Source organism: Lindgomyces ingoldianus, assembly GCF_010093535.1.
Source record: "Lindgomyces ingoldianus strain ATCC 200398 unplaced genomic scaffold BDR25scaffold_4, whole genome shotgun sequence".
Lineage (NCBI taxonomy): Eukaryota > Fungi > Ascomycota > Dothideomycetes > Pleosporales > Lindgomycetaceae > Lindgomyces > Lindgomyces ingoldianus.
This window is the reverse complement of record NW_022985165.1, coordinates 1,479,035-1,495,941: the sequence shown is the minus strand read 5'-3', so window position 1 is coordinate 1,495,941 and position 16,907 is coordinate 1,479,035. Positions and strand designations below refer to the sequence as shown.

Genomic DNA, 16,907 nt, shown 5'->3' with positions numbered 1-16,907 from the left:
TAAGGTTTTTAGCTTAGCGCTTATACACTTTTTTTAAAGAAGTAAAATAACTTATATTAAGTAGCTATAAAAAGTGTAATAAGTAAAAAAGTATATAAATAGTAATAATCTTATTATTTTTATAGTATTACTAAAAATAAAGTAAGTTATAGCTTTTATAGCTATTAATAACTAGTAAACAGTAGCTGCTAACAGTATACTTCTTTATATGCACATTAAAGTGCTTTAACTAGTCTAGACTAAGCTAATTAGTAGTCTAGCTGCGCTTAGAGATTAGAATAACTTAATTCTAAAGTAGATTTTTTTTATACTAGTTTAAAAAGTAGTTGCTACTCTAAAAAATAATAAAAAGTAAAATAGCCTACTTTTTAGCATTAATGCCCTAGATAGCTGTTATTTACTTCTAGTTACCTAGCTAAACTACTTTTAGCTGTCCTTATCTTTCTAAACTTATAATAACTGCTCTAGTAGATATCTAGCCTATTATAAACCTTATTTTATTAAAGTTATACATGTTATTATCTTAAATGCTATACTTAGCTTTAATATTCTTTATAAAGTTAAACTAGCTTTAAATTACTATAGGATTTTTATAAAAAGCTTTTTTATAGTTATAGTTATACTTAAACTTTACTTTAAGCTTTAAGTAACACTTAATAAACATATTAAGCTAGTTTATACTAATATAGCCTATATTACGCTTAGCGTGTAAAGAATTAGCTATATTAGCTATAGCTGCTAGCTAGAGGGGAAATCCTTGCGCATCTAGCTTAAGTATGTGCTAAATAATTACCTACTTTTTATTATTATCTAGCTTCTATAAGTTAGCTATATAATTAGCTTAAAAAAGTTATCTAGCGTGTTAGTTACTTATTATCTTTTAAAAGACTTTATAAATAGCTGTAGTGTGTTGCTTAAAAAGTGTTACATTTTATTTAAAAGCTTAAAGTATAAGCTACATTTAATATTCCTTTAACATGTCTAAGTAGTGTTATTAGAAATGCATTAGTGTAAAAAAAGTAGTGCAGTAAAGTCTTAGCAAAAGTAAGTAACTTAGGTGTGTAAGCAACTCGCCCGTGAAGTACGTTAGTGTTTGTACATAAGTACAGCTAAGTTAGGTTGCCTAAAACGTTAGCTATCTAGCCTGTGCGTTAGGGGCTATGTGTACTTAAAAGCCCTCTTTCTTTGTACAAAGAGAGAGGGCAGTAGTTAATAACAAGAAGATCTTTGCCTGCTCACCTCTTAGTACGCCCCTTAGGCGTACGTTCGTTTGATCAAACCCAGGTCAACTAACAAAAAATATAAAATTTAAATTAACTAGATAAAGCTTATAACATTAATAGAAGATAGTTTATAACAGTAATAGACATTTCTAAAATAAATAGCTTAAAAATCTTAAAAAAAAATCTATGTTTTTATAAAACTTTTAGCTAACTCTTTAAACTTTTTTAAACACTTTTATAAACTTACTACTTATAAAAGCTCTTCTACTTTTTTAAAATTACTATATAAACTTCCTAAAGAGTAATACAGTCTGTACTATGTGCTGTGCCTAGGTTATTATTAAACGTACAGTACGGCTCACGAACATGGTACGTTTATACTAATCATGTGACCGTTACAGCTCATTTTGAACAGACTGTAGTACGGCCCGTTAGAAGCCCTAACTATCAAGGGCGAAATCATGCAAATAGTATTATTGTTTACCAGCTTAATAGCAACATTATGGCTTAGCATTGCCTTCAATGTAATTTTTCAATCAAGGTTCCAACGATCAAGATACAGCAGGTATTAGTATATGTTGTCATTGATTGCATGTGAATCCGTGCGGGGCAAATCTAAGAGAGTGTACCAAGGTACCATCTATAGGCTTCTCAACCACAATTTCGGCCCAACAATGGCTACCACACTGCTGCCCATGAGAGTGCATATGGGCTTTCCCAAAGGACGAAACCACTATATGGCCTTAAAATTCTCCAACAGAGGTCTGTTAGACAAAGTAATCGCAATTGAATTTATGTACAGTTTTTATTAATGTTTCGTAAGGCTAAGCCAAAATGGTACCCATAAATTCTTAGATTATTGCGTGGCAGTGGGATCACTTATCTCCCTGCTGTCATAACTTGCTCACTAGCGGCATGGACTTTGGACGTGCGACGTCAACATTTAAAAGGACCTCCCCATATCGCACTCCAAGGATAAAACACGCCGCACGAACGACATCATGGATCCCCAACAGCGCGGTAGGTCGCCCTCAGCGGCCCAGCGCGCTCATATAAGACACGCACCGTCCCCGTCCCCTCATGCGCCATTTCATAACGCCTCTGGCTTGGGGCTTGATCAATCGCTCCCCCCCCGAAAAAATCCCTCACCAGTTAGATATTGAAAAACTCTCCTCCAGCCTCTCAAGGGGTAAAATATCAAACCAGAAACAGTCACTTCACTCTACGATACCCCTCTATGCTAAAAAGGACATGGGGACGTTGCAAAACTTGAGACGGATTTCGGCGATGCGTAACGACCCACCGCCTCCTTATACCTCCGAGTTGCCTACTAATTCCGCTTTCAACGACGACCTTCTTTTGAACGGTTCTCAGGAGTCTCCTTACCCGTTCCACACTCCCAGAGCTTCTATCACACAACTTCGGAAATATCTGATCGAGATAATTGCGTTTACGTTCGGTGCCGACTTCGGGCAGCTAAACTCCATGCTTGATCAAAATGCAGACGTTGCTAGCAGAGGAACCACGATACTCAGAGAAGAAGAAAAAGTCGAACTCATGCGACTATCTACCCTTGTCGAGAATTTACGCCAAAAAATGCTCTACAATCAATTCAACACCACGCTCAAGCGTGACCGAGATATCATCACGGACGCTATCATTAAACCTGCAATAGAGATTAGTCTCGACCCAGACTATGCCATGGACCTTATCAGCACATACGCGGATCATCAGGGCGATCCGACTAAGCGAAAATTCACCCTAGTATCACTTTACACTCCAATGTTTCTAAGGTTCAAGCCGTATCCTGCTACGGTGGATTTGCGTAAAACCTTGATATCGCATGCCAAGGTCATTAGTGCGATTTCTCTAAACGAGTCCATACAAGTTGCTTTGGGAAAAGCTCTTGCAGACTTTCAGGAGAAGCTAGGCTTCAAGACGATTCCCGATGTGTACAACGATTATTGCTGGCCTGTTCGTATTGGGTTTTGGAATTTGAAGAATGCTTTGGAACCTTTGGACGACTACTAAAGACGGTGGCAAGGTGCTGCAAGCATAGAAGGATGGAGTACTAGGACGGCGGGAAGTTGTGGTGATATGAACGGCTTGGGGCCTCATTGGCTTGGAATACGACTCATTGACACTAGGCTCTCTTTCCCTGTCATAGGTCTTCACTACTCGCCTGTCTCTGCTCATTTTAATCTCAACTGCTCTTCAGTTTACATGGTAATCTTCTTGATAGAAATCCCCCTCAAGTTTATTAGGGCCCCTTCAGGCATGGTCGCCCAGCGAGGCAACAGGCTGCTTTTGACTTGTCCATAACCCCGGCATTCCCCTTTTCATCCTCGACCACATCTTCCCTCCATTCCTCTCCGTCCCATTCTTTCTCTTTGGTCTCGGCTTCCCGTGCTCTGCATGAGCGCATGCTACCTGTGACAGCCAACCTCTCCTTTCGCTCCTGCTTCGCCACTCGTGTGGCTCTCTAGTGAAACTGGGCTTACATCAACATTTAGGCGGTTTAAGGCGAATCGTCTTCCCAAGGCTTACGGTTCCACAAGATTGCTGAGGGCCTATTTGTAATTACACGGGCCTAACCCCCCCTTTTGCCGAGACGCTAGCAAGGCTTCCATTGCCGTTCCGTGTGATTAATGTCATGCCAGGTCAATGATCACCAAGACGAGCAGGTATGAGCCAGGACATCGACTTCCGAAAGGAGGAACCAAAGGAACGCAGCCTGTTCGTGGGCAATTTCTAGGCTGAGTGTGATAGACCCCATAAACACTGCTCAATCATGGGGAGGGCGAGGGGACCAGAGCAGCCAAAATTCAAGAAAGACCTAGGTTGCTCGCAGAGTATCGAAAAGCAGATAGAAACTATAGACATGGAGTAACGCCTTTATTATCGGTTAATCGACGGGGAAGGAATATTAGAAATATGCGCAGAAAATACTTTATACATCAATTAATACCCAAGACGTGCCACTTATCCCCGAGAACTAACCCACTTCTAGTTTCATACTAAGTTCGTATACTTAATCACTAGTAATCCAGCGGACGTAACAACTAATCATGAAACACTTAACGTACTCCACAGGCAAGTTAGTTACACACCTAAGTTACTTACTTTTACTAAGACTCTACTAAACTACTTTCTACACTAATATATTTCTAACAACACTGCTTAGACACACTAAAAAAACATTAAATATAGCTTACACTTTAGGCTTTTAAATAAAACATAACACTTTTAAAGTAATATGCTACATGTTAGCTAGCTTACTCCTCTAGATAGCTACACATCTAGTAGTAGGTCCCTTCTCTGCGTGGCTACGCACGCGGTAGGTGGTGGGCAGCTGTACGCTAAGCGTACAGCCTGTAACAAGGGTGAGCAGGCAAGAATCTTCTTATAATTAACTACTGCCCTCTCTCTTCATACAAAGAAAGAGGGTTGTTAAGTACACATAGCCCCTAACGCACAGGCTAGATATCCAACCGTTTTAGGCAACTTAATTTAGCTGTACGCATGTACAGACACTACAGCTATATATAAAGTTTTTTAAAAAATAATAAATAACTAACACACTAAATAACTTTTATAAGCTAATGTGGAGGATAAAATAGCCTGGCAGTAGCTGTTCAGAAGATCGGATGAAGTAACTCTGCTATCTAAGAGAGCTGAAGGCTCTCCTTATATACACTAAGCTTCGGAACATAATATCTCCAGATCCTGAGCTGCGTCCCAGGCTCTAAGCCCGAAGTCCCAGGCTCTAAGCCCCAGCTAAGGCTCTTAGTATATGTAACGATTCTACGAATCGTTCCATCTCAGGTCGCTCGGATCCTATCCGAAGGGTCCCCGTATCGGCCCCGACCATGACTTGACCTAGTCCCCTGCTGTTACCCCTATTCCCTTATGTATTTAGTCGCACCTTGCCCCTGTAGCTAGCTTAGTAGTTTTCTAATATTCTTTTGTACAAGGCCTATAGGTGTTAATAGCATTCCTAGGTTTAGAGTCCCTACGCACTCCTATATGCCTCTAAGTAGATTCCTACTACATTTAGACCTATTGTCTTGCCTACGCTGTTACATTATATTAGAAAACTTACTTTTACTAGTAACAGCTTTATTAATAATATTATATTAATTATTTATTTAACTATGTTTAACTTTAAAAAGTGTCTAATTTAGTTTAAGTTATAGTTTTTACACACTATTATATTAAATTATTTAGTTATTATAAATAAGATTTTAGAGACTTTTTATTAACTAAAGCTTTTAAGTTTAGAACTTTCTATCTCTTATAATTAAAATTGCTTTTAGAAAAGTTGTAAAAAGTGCGCTAAGGTAAAAACTTAGAAACTACTAATAACTTATTAGAATTAAAGATAACTACTAATACCTAACTTTTAACTACTTTTAGACCTTAGTATAAAGCTTGCAACACGCTCTAGCTGTAGCTAAAGTAAAATACTTACTACTAAAGCTAAATAACTACTAACCTTAATAGCTAAACTTTCTTTTATAGGACTTAAAGCTAAAAACCTACTAGATTTAGAGTTAAACTTTAGTAACATAGCTCTTAAAAACTAAGTTACTTAATTAAAAGCTTAAATTAAGTAGCTAACATAATTAAAAACTATTAGTTCTAATTAACTTTTACTAACTACTAAATTACTTTTAATAATGCTTTAAATTACTTTTACTATACTAATAGCAAGGGGCTTTTTAAGCACTTTTAAGCTTTTTTAAAGCTACCTTACTAAATGCACACCTAAGATTAAAAACTTTATAAATAGTAAAAAACTTACATTTAAATAATAGTAAGCCTTTATTATAGATAAACTTAATATTAATTTAGATTACTATTAAAGTAAGTGCGCACGCATAGCGTTAGTATAGAGACACACTGCTAGTATTGCAAAGGAATACCTAGAGCCTAAATACCTAGCTAAATTAAATAACTTTTAGTTTAAAAACATAGAAAAAATAATTAAGCTTTTAAAAACTTACTTTATTACTAGTAATAAAGAAACAAAGGCGCAATAAGTGTTTTAAACTTTAAAGATAAGTAAAAAAAAAGCATTTCTTACCTTTAAAGCTTACTTTATTAGTGCTGCTATTAAAGAGTTTATATTAAAGTTAAAATAGTTCTTTTACTTATAAAAAAAGATACTACTTAGCTTAAAAGTACTAAAATTAAGTTTTAAACACACTTAAAAAAGCTTTTTTAAGTTAATAGTAGTCTACTTAATAGCTTATAACATAGAAAAAAGAAACACTTTTACTATTTTAAAGTAAACTGTTAACTACACCTAACACTTTAGTATTAGACTTATTATAGATTAATTTTAAAAAGTTTCTAGTAATATATCTAAGGCAGTTTACTATTCTAGTGCACCCTAACCTGCACCTATGTTAGTACCCTAATCCACCCTAGCTACCTACTGTTAACCTAGCCAGACACCTGCCTCTAAAAGACAGACAACTTCTAGTAACTATTATAATTATAGTAAACTAAAACATTTTACTAGTAATTATTTTATCCCTAGAGTATAAAAAATTAAAGTAGAGTAATAAAAATTTAAAAAAAGAGTTTATAAATGTAAATAACGTACCTAACAGGTTAGCTAGCTACACAGGTTAGCCAGCCACTTTTGCTAAGCCCCTACTAAACTCTACCTATCTACATAATGCCTTAACAATAACACTAGATTAAATCTTCTAAAAAACATTAGATACAGCTTACTCTTTAGGCTTTTAAATAAAACTTAAAACTTTTCTTATAACACACTGTAGCTATTTATAATGTTTTTTATACAACACTAAGCAATTAACACGCTAAATAGCCTTTATAAGTAGAATGCTAGCCTAAATTAAGAAATCTAACTAAGCTTAAAAAAAAGTAGTTATTAAGTACATACTTAAGCTTATTATACATAGATTTCCTTTTAGGCTTACAGGTATAGCTAATATAGCTAATTCCTTGCGCGCAAAGCGTAATCTAGGCTAGGTTAGCTTAAACTAGCCTAGTATGTAGGTTAAGCACTGCTCTAAGTTTATAATAAAGTTTAATTATAAGTATAATTATAAAAGAGTGCTTTATAAAGATCTAAAAGTTATCTAAAGCTAGTTTTACTTAGTAGCTAACATAAAAGCTAAGTACAGTATCTAGAATAAAGACACATATAACTTTAATAAGTTAGGCTTTATAATAGGCTAGATATTAACTAGAGTAGTTATTATAGCTTTAGAAAAATAAGAACAGCTAAAGGTAATATAGTAAAGTAATAAAAAGTAGATAATAGTTATCTAGGGCATTAACATAATAAAGTAGGCTATTCTACTCTTTATTATCTTTAAGGGCTGCTATTACCTTTTTGCCTAGTATAAAAAGAAGAATCTACCTTAGAACTAGGTTATTATAGTCTTTAAAAACAGCTAGATAATAAATAAGCTTAGGCTGTAGTAGTTAAAGCACTTTAATAAGCATATAAAAAAAAGGTTATAAGCGCTTAATAGCTTTTTATTATTAATAGCTATAAGAGCTATAACTTACTTAATTTCTAGTAGTACTATAAAGAGAATAAGATTATTACTATTTACATGCTTCTACACTTATTACACTTTTTATAGCCTCTTAATGTAAGTTGTTTTACCCTTTTAAAAAAAGTGTATAAGCGCTAAGCTAAAAATCTTATATGTAACTAGATTACTTATATTATTGTTAGATATGCGCACCTACTGTCAAGACAGGAGGAACGCTCGACGAAAGCTGCTACATAGTACAAGCAATAAGCTTAAACAGTATGTTGCTGCATTTTGCAGCAAATTGCAGCATTTTGCAAGCTGGTCGCGCATAGGGCAAGTGCGCAAGGGACTTAGATTAGCAAAACAAAAAGCTAAGCAACACAAGTAGAGCAGAAAAAGGATTAATAAATTAATAAAAATAAATAATCATCCTATACATTATATCTAAACCTATTATTTATCTTAGGAAGCTTAGAAACAGTGCTTTAATCTAACAATTAAGAGTCTTAGTGCCTCTATTAATACAAAATAGCCACCCAGCCTCCTTGAGACGCGACAGTCGTCCTTCGAGACCACACTGACTACAGAGCCTAGATGATGCAGCTGCAATTGAGATGTGTAGCGCACAGTATCTGGCCGCAAGTGGATCCTAAGTTAACTATCTAAATAATCTCTAAACTAAGAGCTCTAGAGATGCCGCTAATAGCTAAGTTTTTACTAGCCTTTAATGTTAAAACGCCTACGCACATAAACAAGCTATTAACAAGCAGTGTTAGAGCCTTTAAAGAAGCTATTAAATACTACAAAATTAAGGCTAATAAGTATAAGAGTAATAGACATAATTATAAAAGAGAGTAATTAAGCTTTTAACAGATTATTGTCTTTATCTAGTTAACAGTTAGCCCACATCTGCAGTGTACATGCTGTTCCCTAGATTAACTACTTAGGCAGTAGATTACAAACCTTAAAGCTATAGTAGGTGTTAATAGCTAATTTAAACAAGAACACGCGCACAACTAATATAATACATTTTTAAAGCTGCTAAGAAACACAAGCATATAAGACCTGTAGCTAGCAGAGTATAATTACACTGCTACAGAAGTAGAGACACAAAATGTTCTAGAAATAATGCAGTTTAATGCTATTACAAAGGACTTTCTAACTACTATAAATAAAGTTGCCTCTTATTAGTTTATAACTTTTTAGAAAAGCAGACAGTTTACACTAAACATAAATTAAAAAGAAATAATAAAGTGCTTTTAAAAACACATAATATTAAATTATCTAATACATATAAAAAAGCATAAAGCTGCTTTTATAATAAATAACTTATTATATTTTACTAAAAGTAAGAAAACTACTTAGGGCACAAATAAGAACACCTGTAGTGCAGAAGTTGTAATGTTAAGAAAATAGAGTAAACCTTAATATTAACATTATTAAAAAGATAATAAGAAGTTATTTTTAAGCTAGAAACCTGCTAAAACAAGAGGCACTAAATGTCCTACATGTAGACATATCTATGCACTAAAGGACTGCTTCTATGTCTATCTAGACAGAGCATTAGACTAGTAGATGCTAAATAAAAGAGTTAAAAAGCTTATAGCATTAAAGCGTAAGCACAACTTAGAATTTTAAAGCTTACTTAAAAAGCAGCGCAGACATAATTTAAGAATACTAACTTTAAAAAGTTTACATACACTTACACTAGAGATATAAGAAGACTAACTTAAAGGCTAGAAAGTATTAAGAGTTAAGGCAGCTACATTACTAGCTATAGTTAATTTAAACTAGAACAGATATCTACTAAAAGAATTATTTATCCTTAACTTAGGCTTAACATGCTATATTATAAATAATTTTAATTAAATTTATAACTATTATTTACTAACACTAGAAGACTTTATCTAGTCTAAAAACTCTTATATATAGATTTAAGGCTATAGATTAATTACACTAAGCTTAAAAAGTAAGCATAGAACACATAGTTAAGCATATAGTCTTATACTACATAATATTGCACTGTGCCTAGACCTGTTGTGCAACCTAGTCTTGTTCTGCCTACTGTAATAAAAAGGAATCTAGTAGGACACATAAGCAAAGCTAACTGCTTTAAAGGCCTTAGATAGAATAATAATTAGAGATCTTATAGAGATCTATAGCTAATAGGTGTTAGAGTGCTATCTACTATAAAAGAGCTTATATTATACACACATAATTAACATAAGAACTAAACATAGTCTATAAAAGGCATTAGCAGAGCTATAGCATAAGTGTAACGATTCTCGTTCCATCTCGGGTCGCCCGGAACCTATCTGAAGGGTCCCCGTATCGGCTCCGACCCTGACTCGATTCTCATGAATCGTCAGGTCGCCCGGAACCTCCGGAAGGCCCCTGTATCGGCCCCGACCTCGACCTGGCCCCGACTCTGCCCTGCCCCCTGCTGTACCCCTATTCCCTCATGTATTTAGTCGCACCTCGCCCCCGTAGCTAGCTCGGTAGTTTTCTGATATCCTTTCGTACTAGGCCTATAGGTGTCAATGGCATTCCCAGGTTCAGAGTCCCCACGCACTCCCATATGCCTCTGAGTGGATTCTTACCGCATTTGGACCTATTGTCTTGCCTGCGCTGTTACAATAAGCGTCTTAGACACCCTAGACTAGCTACACTTTAACACCTTATATAGCAAGCTAAGGGGGTGTAAATTAAAGAAATTATAACAGTCTAATATAACTTATATAGCAAAGCTAAGATATAATAATAAATTAGCTACACACTGTAAATTAGCAATAGTAGACTTAGTAAAAAACTATTAATTAATTTTTATGCATATAAAGCATAAAGCATTATAAAAGAGTAAAGTTAAATGCTAATTACTAATAAGTATTCTAGCCTCTAGTAGGACCTCTACTTTAAAGATAATAAGCCTACTAAATTAATTATTAAAGCTCTTATAATTTTTATTTTTTTTCTAAAAAACTATTATAACATTACTATAAAAGTTATTAAAGCTAATAAGAAGATTCTAATAGTAAAACTAGAGGTAGAACGCTAGCTAGCATTACATAGAATAACTGTTAAGCCTTTAGCACTAGATACACAAGCCTAGAACAGAGGAGCTAAACGCTTAGAGGGTGTAAATAAGAAGAAGTTACAGGCTATGCAACTAGATGCTAACCTACTATAGAACATATAGCTATACATTACTAGAGCTAGCGTATACCTATATAATTAGACGCTAAACTATGCTAATAACTAGAAAATACTATATAAGATCTTCTTTACATAAGCAGCTTTAAATAATAAAGTTATTATGTTAATTTAAAAGCTAAGCTTTACACATCTAAAAGCCTATAGCTGTAAAGCATTTATAATAACTAATAACACACATTAAAATAAATCTAAGCTATAAAGGCTAGACCTAAAGGCGTAAATTAGATATCTAGTTAAGTACTAATTATTAAACATCTACTATGTATAGATACTACTACTAGTAAAAGTAATTTATACATATAATGTTATTTTTAATAAACACTTAATCTTTAGCAGTAAGCCTAAAGACTTAATAGATGACTTTATATATAATATAGTAAAAGAAATTACTATGTATATTAGAATAATTAAGCTTCTAACACCTAGTTATTAGCTAGAGACAGAGTTATTCTATAAAGATAATACTATAGACAATATATTAAATTTTAACAAAGTGGACCTACTAGGCTACTATTAAGGAAAAAAGATTAGAGATAACTATCTGTCTTCTCTAAATACTCTGCTACCTGCAGCATTGCTTATGCAGTTAATAGCTAAAGCTGCACTAAAGCTAAGCTAAATAAGGTCTTTAAAGACTATACTATAAGCTATAGCCTTTATAGCTAGCATAAGATCTAGAAGTGTAAAAAAGTATAGTAGTAAGACACTAAATAAAGCAGCATTAATAAAGATGCTATTTAAAAGGAAGACACCTTATAAAAGCTAGCTGCTACTTTTACTATTAACCTAAAAGTAACTAAAGAAGCACCCTTTATATAAGATGTTTAAAGCAGCAGAAAAAACGCACCTAGACAGTTATTAGATAATAAAATTCTAAACAGAGGTCTAGACAAAGCTAATTAAGGCAGCTAGGCAGCAGATTCTAGATTATATGTAGGTGTACACCTATAAGCTTAATAAGCACTATAGATTATAAAGATGTAAGGCGCAACTAGTAGTCTATAGTAATTAATTGTTAGATTGAAGCACTGTTTCTAGGCTTCCTGAGATGAATGATGGGTTTGGATATGATGTATGGGATGATTGATTGATTTTATTCATTGTCTTGATTTATCGATCCTTTTTCTGCTCTACTCGTGTTGCTCGGCTTTTTGTTTTGCCGCTCCGAGTCCCTCGCGCACTTGCCCTATGCGCGACCAGCTTGCAAAATGCTGCAAACTGCTGCAACATGCTGCAAAAAGCTGTAATTTGCTGCAAAAAGCTGCAAATTACAGCAATTTGCAGCAACATACTGTTCGAGCTTATTGCTCGTACTATGTAGCAGCTTTCGTCAAGCGTTCCTCCTGTCTTGACAGTAGGTGCGCATATCTGACATTAATAAAGAAACATTACTACATAAGATACCTACGCTGCTACTCTAGCAAAACGCTTATTTTAAATGCTAATAGTAATATCTGCACACTGTAACCTAAAGCTTAAATAATATAATGTAACTAATATGTTTATACATGTAGTAATTAACTGCAATATCTACATGTAGATGCTAAGAGGCTATTAAAAACTAGGTATAATACTAAAGCTTTAAAAGGCACTATACAGCTTATAAATTATTTTTTTACTCTAGCAACACTATTTTATAACAACCTTTAAAGGCCTTAGGTTCTTAGCTATTCTACATAAACTTTACTATATAACTAAAGCTAGAATATTTGTCTTTTTTTACATAGACAACTTTATTATTGTGTACAGAAAAGGCTCTAAAGCAGATGCACAGCGTGTAGTAGACTAGTTATAAGAGAAGTATACCTTAATAAAAGGCAAGGACCTATAATAGTTTCTAGAAGTTAAGACTATTAAAAATTAATAGTAATAAATAATTTAGCTGTTATAGGCCTTATATATTAATAAGATAGCTAGGCTAGCTAATAGAAAAAACCTACAGCACACTACACCTATAAGTAGGATTAAACTTATGCTGCAATTTAGTTTTACAACCTTATTAGAAGTAAATTAATATTAGTAGAAGATTAGATCTCTGCTCTTTACAGTAGTTACTATAAGACTAGACATTACCTTTACTACATTACACCTTGCACAGTTTCTTATAAATCCTGCATCTAACTATTAGAATGCAGCTAATTAAGTTATTCTATACCTACATGCAACACAGACGTACGCACTCTAATTAAGAGAAGAAAACTACCTTATAGTAGCAAGCAATGCGTTATTTGTAAATAATACACTAAATAAAAAAAGCTTTTAGGGCTACATTATTTAACTATTTAGTAAATAGATTGTATAGTAAGTAAATAAATAAAATATAGTTACAACATTAATAATAAAAGCAGAATTACTTACACTGTTCTAAGTTACTAAAGAAGCTATATTTATAAAAATGCTCTTTAATAAACTGTAGGTTAAGCTGCTTAATTTAACTATTATAATCTAGTGTAATTATAAGTAGATAATTTAACTAGTAAATAAAAAGATATTTTAACTTTAAACTAAGCTCTAACATGTTAACATTTATAACTACTAGCTCTAACAGGAAGTCTCTTAATAAATAATTAAGGTTGTCTATGTCCCCTCTAGTAAGATGCTTGCAGATAGACTTACTAAAGCGCTTCTAGCTAGCAAATAGCTAAGCTTTCTTTAGCAAATTTGGCTAGTTAACGTTAGGGAGAGGATAGTTAGTTAGGAAGCAGATATAGAAGAGATTAAAGCAAAAATAAAAGCCTTAGAAGCATACTAAGGTTGCGCAATTAGGAACTAGCTTAAAGCATGTCTAAGCTGAGGGGGTGTGTTAGATATGCGCACCTACTGTCAAGACAGGAGGAACGCTTGACAAAAGCTGCTACATAGTACAAGCAATAAGCTTGAACAGTATGTTGCTGCATTTTGCAAGCTGGTCGCGCATAGGGCAAGTGCGCGAGGGACTTGGATCGGCAAAACAAAAAGCTGAGCAACACAAGTAGAGCAGAAAAAGGATTAATAAATTAATAAAAATAAATAATCATCCTATACATTATATCTAAACCCATCATTCATCTCAGGAAGCCTAGAAACAGTGCTTTAATCTGACAATTATAAAACTTAAGTTCATACTATGCTTTATATACGCCTATAATGCAGCAATTACTTTTAGTAATATTTAAAGAGGGTTTTAAGGCGCTAGTTTAGTCCTATTTAACTTAAAACAGGTTAAAATAGCCTTTAACATTTAGTTATGTACTTTATTACTACTACTACCTATTAACAACAAGCCTTAGTAGTTGTAAACTCTAAGTAATACTCTTAAATTTAAGTTATAATTAATGCTTATAAAGGTAAAAATTTAAAGGCATATAAATAGCTTACTAATGTCTATAGTAAAGGCCTTTAAAAAAGTTTTAAAAAGGGCAGCAATTATTATGCATAAGCTAGTGTTAGTGTAAAAAAAGGTTATAAAGCTTTAAGCAGCAAATAAGGCTGCTACGCAACATAGATTACATAAAAAAAAGTAAATTTGAGTAAAAAAAACTTTAATAGTTAAAAATAAGGCCTATTTAACTACTTTAAAAGAGTTTAGAGCGCGTAGTAATAGAAAAAAGCTACAGACATAAGTGCGCGCTAAAGAAGGTAAGCTAAGTTAAAAGTAATATAAGCAGTGTAATTAGACTAGGCATAACTTACATATGTGTAAGTAAGTAGTAGAAGTAGACTTTAAATAATATCTTATGTTGTATTACTCTATACAGGGCTAAAGTAGGCTGTTTTGCGCCAGAATAGGGTGGTTTTAGTGGGGGCTTAGCAAAAGTAGCCGGCTAACCTGTGTGGCCAGCTAACCCGTTAGGTACGTTAATTATAACTTAAACTTTTCTTAGATAAGAAATAAAAATACCTAAAAAAACTTTTTATTTTAAGCTTAAATAAGTATAACTTAGTAAATATTAACTTATTACACTTATTTAAAGAAAAACATTTTTAAGTCTTTACTATTTTATACTTAAAAAGTATTAAAGTTTAATTAAATCTCTTAGTTAATACTAGCGCACATAGTTTTTTATTTATTAACTTAATAACTACTAAGTTTTTATTTTAATACTTTTATGTCTTTATCTAATGTTTACGTTTTAAAGTTATAGTTAAGGGCTTTTAAGACTAAATCTAAGTTCTTATCTACTAGTATATCTGCCTGCACATGCAAATTAATAGTAGAAGCATCTAAAACTGCCCCTTTGTAATTATAAACCTTAGCTTATAGAATTATATTATTAGTATTAAATAGTTATGTTGTTTTAAACTCTAACTAGATATAAAAAAAAATTAGATTATATAGCCTAGTAAGTATTTTACTACTTATAAACTTTTACTGCTCTTACTTATGCAATTAAACTAGTCTACGTGTAATAAAGAAGTAGAGTTAGATATTAGATAACACAATGCACTATAGAAAAAGAACTACATTTAGTAGTTATGCAGCCTATCAATTAACTACATTAAGGGTTTACTAAAGCTACTAAAATTATACTGCTCTTTTATTACTTATAGTCTAAAGACACTTAAATTATTAATTTAATTATTTATTAAGACATCTAGAACAGGTCTAAAGGACATTTATTCTTTTACTATTACCTTTATCTTAGCAAATGCTTTTTATTTTAACATAAAAAAAAAGTTCTTTTTAACTTCTATTTATAAAATTAAGTGTTTAATTAAAGATAAGTAAGCTCTACTATTAAATAATGCATGTAAAACTAAAGCATTAGTAAACCTTTAATTACTATTTAAATACTATTAGTACTAAAATATATTTAGCTATACTATAGCTTACTAATTACTAGCATAGTACTTATATAACTATAAGATTATTCTTATAGAACCTCTCTCTAATAGTTACAGCCCTTTATATAAACAGAACGTTAAGGAACTAGAGGTAATAAAAAAGTATGTTATAAATAATTTAAAATATAGCTTTATTAAGTAAAGTTAGAGCTGTTTTATATTTCCTATTCTTTATATATAGAAACTAAATAGCAACTTATGTATCTATGTTAATTACTGCAAAATTAACACTATTTGTCCGTACGCAGCAGCAGCGTCACAGTCTGGATACGAGCGATCGCGCACGAGCAGGACCACGTATCTCTGTCACATGATGCTTGTGCGCGAACCTTTGTGCGCAAACATCTAGATATCCCCCTTTTCCTCTGTATAGAGGAAAGACAAGAGTAATAGAACTAGAAACATATTACCTTTACTTTACCTACCTTATACGCTGTGCACACTATACACTACTCTTACTTTTGCTACTTAAGTGCTTATACTATAAGCAGCTAGCTATTAGAGCCTATTTAACACTAATTAGTAGTTAATTTAATTAACTATAAATTAGCAAAAGTAATAATAAAGTACTTACGCTTTATAAAGTACTTTATTTTATTACTTATCTTTTAAAAAGAGTAATAATAGAGCACCTATGCTTTATAAGGTACTTTATTTAGTTACCTATCTTTTAAGATAGCAGATTAATCCTTTACATTATATAGTAAGCCCTGCTACTGTATAAAGTAAAGAGGAGATAGTGTAAGACGCACACTAAAGCTACTAAAGCTGCACAACCTAGTAGCTAGATAATAGCACATTAATTATTTACATTATACAGCAAGCTCTGCTACTGTATAAAGTAAGAAGGAAATAGTGTAAGGCGCACACTAAAGCTATTAAAGCTATATAACCTAGCAGCTAGACAACAGCAGTACCTGCGTAATCTACTAGAAAAGTAATTAACTATACTATTATAATAAAATTTTATTAGCAACTAATAACTCTATGTAATAATAAAAAGAATAAAGAATAATTTCTATTATATAAATAACTTACAAAGGATATAAAAATATTAGAGGTAATACTATAAAATAAGACTAGCCTAGAGTACTAAAATAATAAAATTAACATATTAAAAGCT

The 16,907-nt window shown here is 32.7% G+C and overlaps 2 protein-coding genes across 2 annotated transcripts; both read left to right on the top strand.

The window, feature by feature from the left end:
- Window positions 1-2,172: 2,172 nt before the first annotated feature.
- Window positions 2,173-3,254, top strand: BDR25DRAFT_379579 (uncharacterized protein; the record flags this gene model as incomplete). The annotated part of the gene is made up of 1 exon (XM_033697616.1): window positions 2,173-3,254. Exon 1 carries the CDS (start codon window positions 2,304-2,306, stop codon window positions 3,252-3,254), a length of 951 nt encoding a protein of 316 aa, XP_033552792.1. The 5' UTR covers window positions 2,173-2,303.
- A 66-nt stretch (window positions 3,255-3,320) lies between these two features.
- Window positions 3,321-4,222, top strand: BDR25DRAFT_350237 (uncharacterized protein; the record flags this gene model as incomplete). Its single annotated transcript, XM_033694667.1, has 7 exons — window positions 3,321-3,449; window positions 3,488-3,616; window positions 3,663-3,799; window positions 3,842-3,862; window positions 3,900-3,963; window positions 4,023-4,109; window positions 4,154-4,222. The coding sequence occupies 7 exons, from the start codon at window positions 3,321-3,323 to the stop codon at window positions 4,220-4,222; spliced, it is 636 nt and encodes a 211-aa protein (XP_033552791.1).
- Between the last annotated feature and the right edge of the window lie 12,685 nt (window positions 4,223-16,907).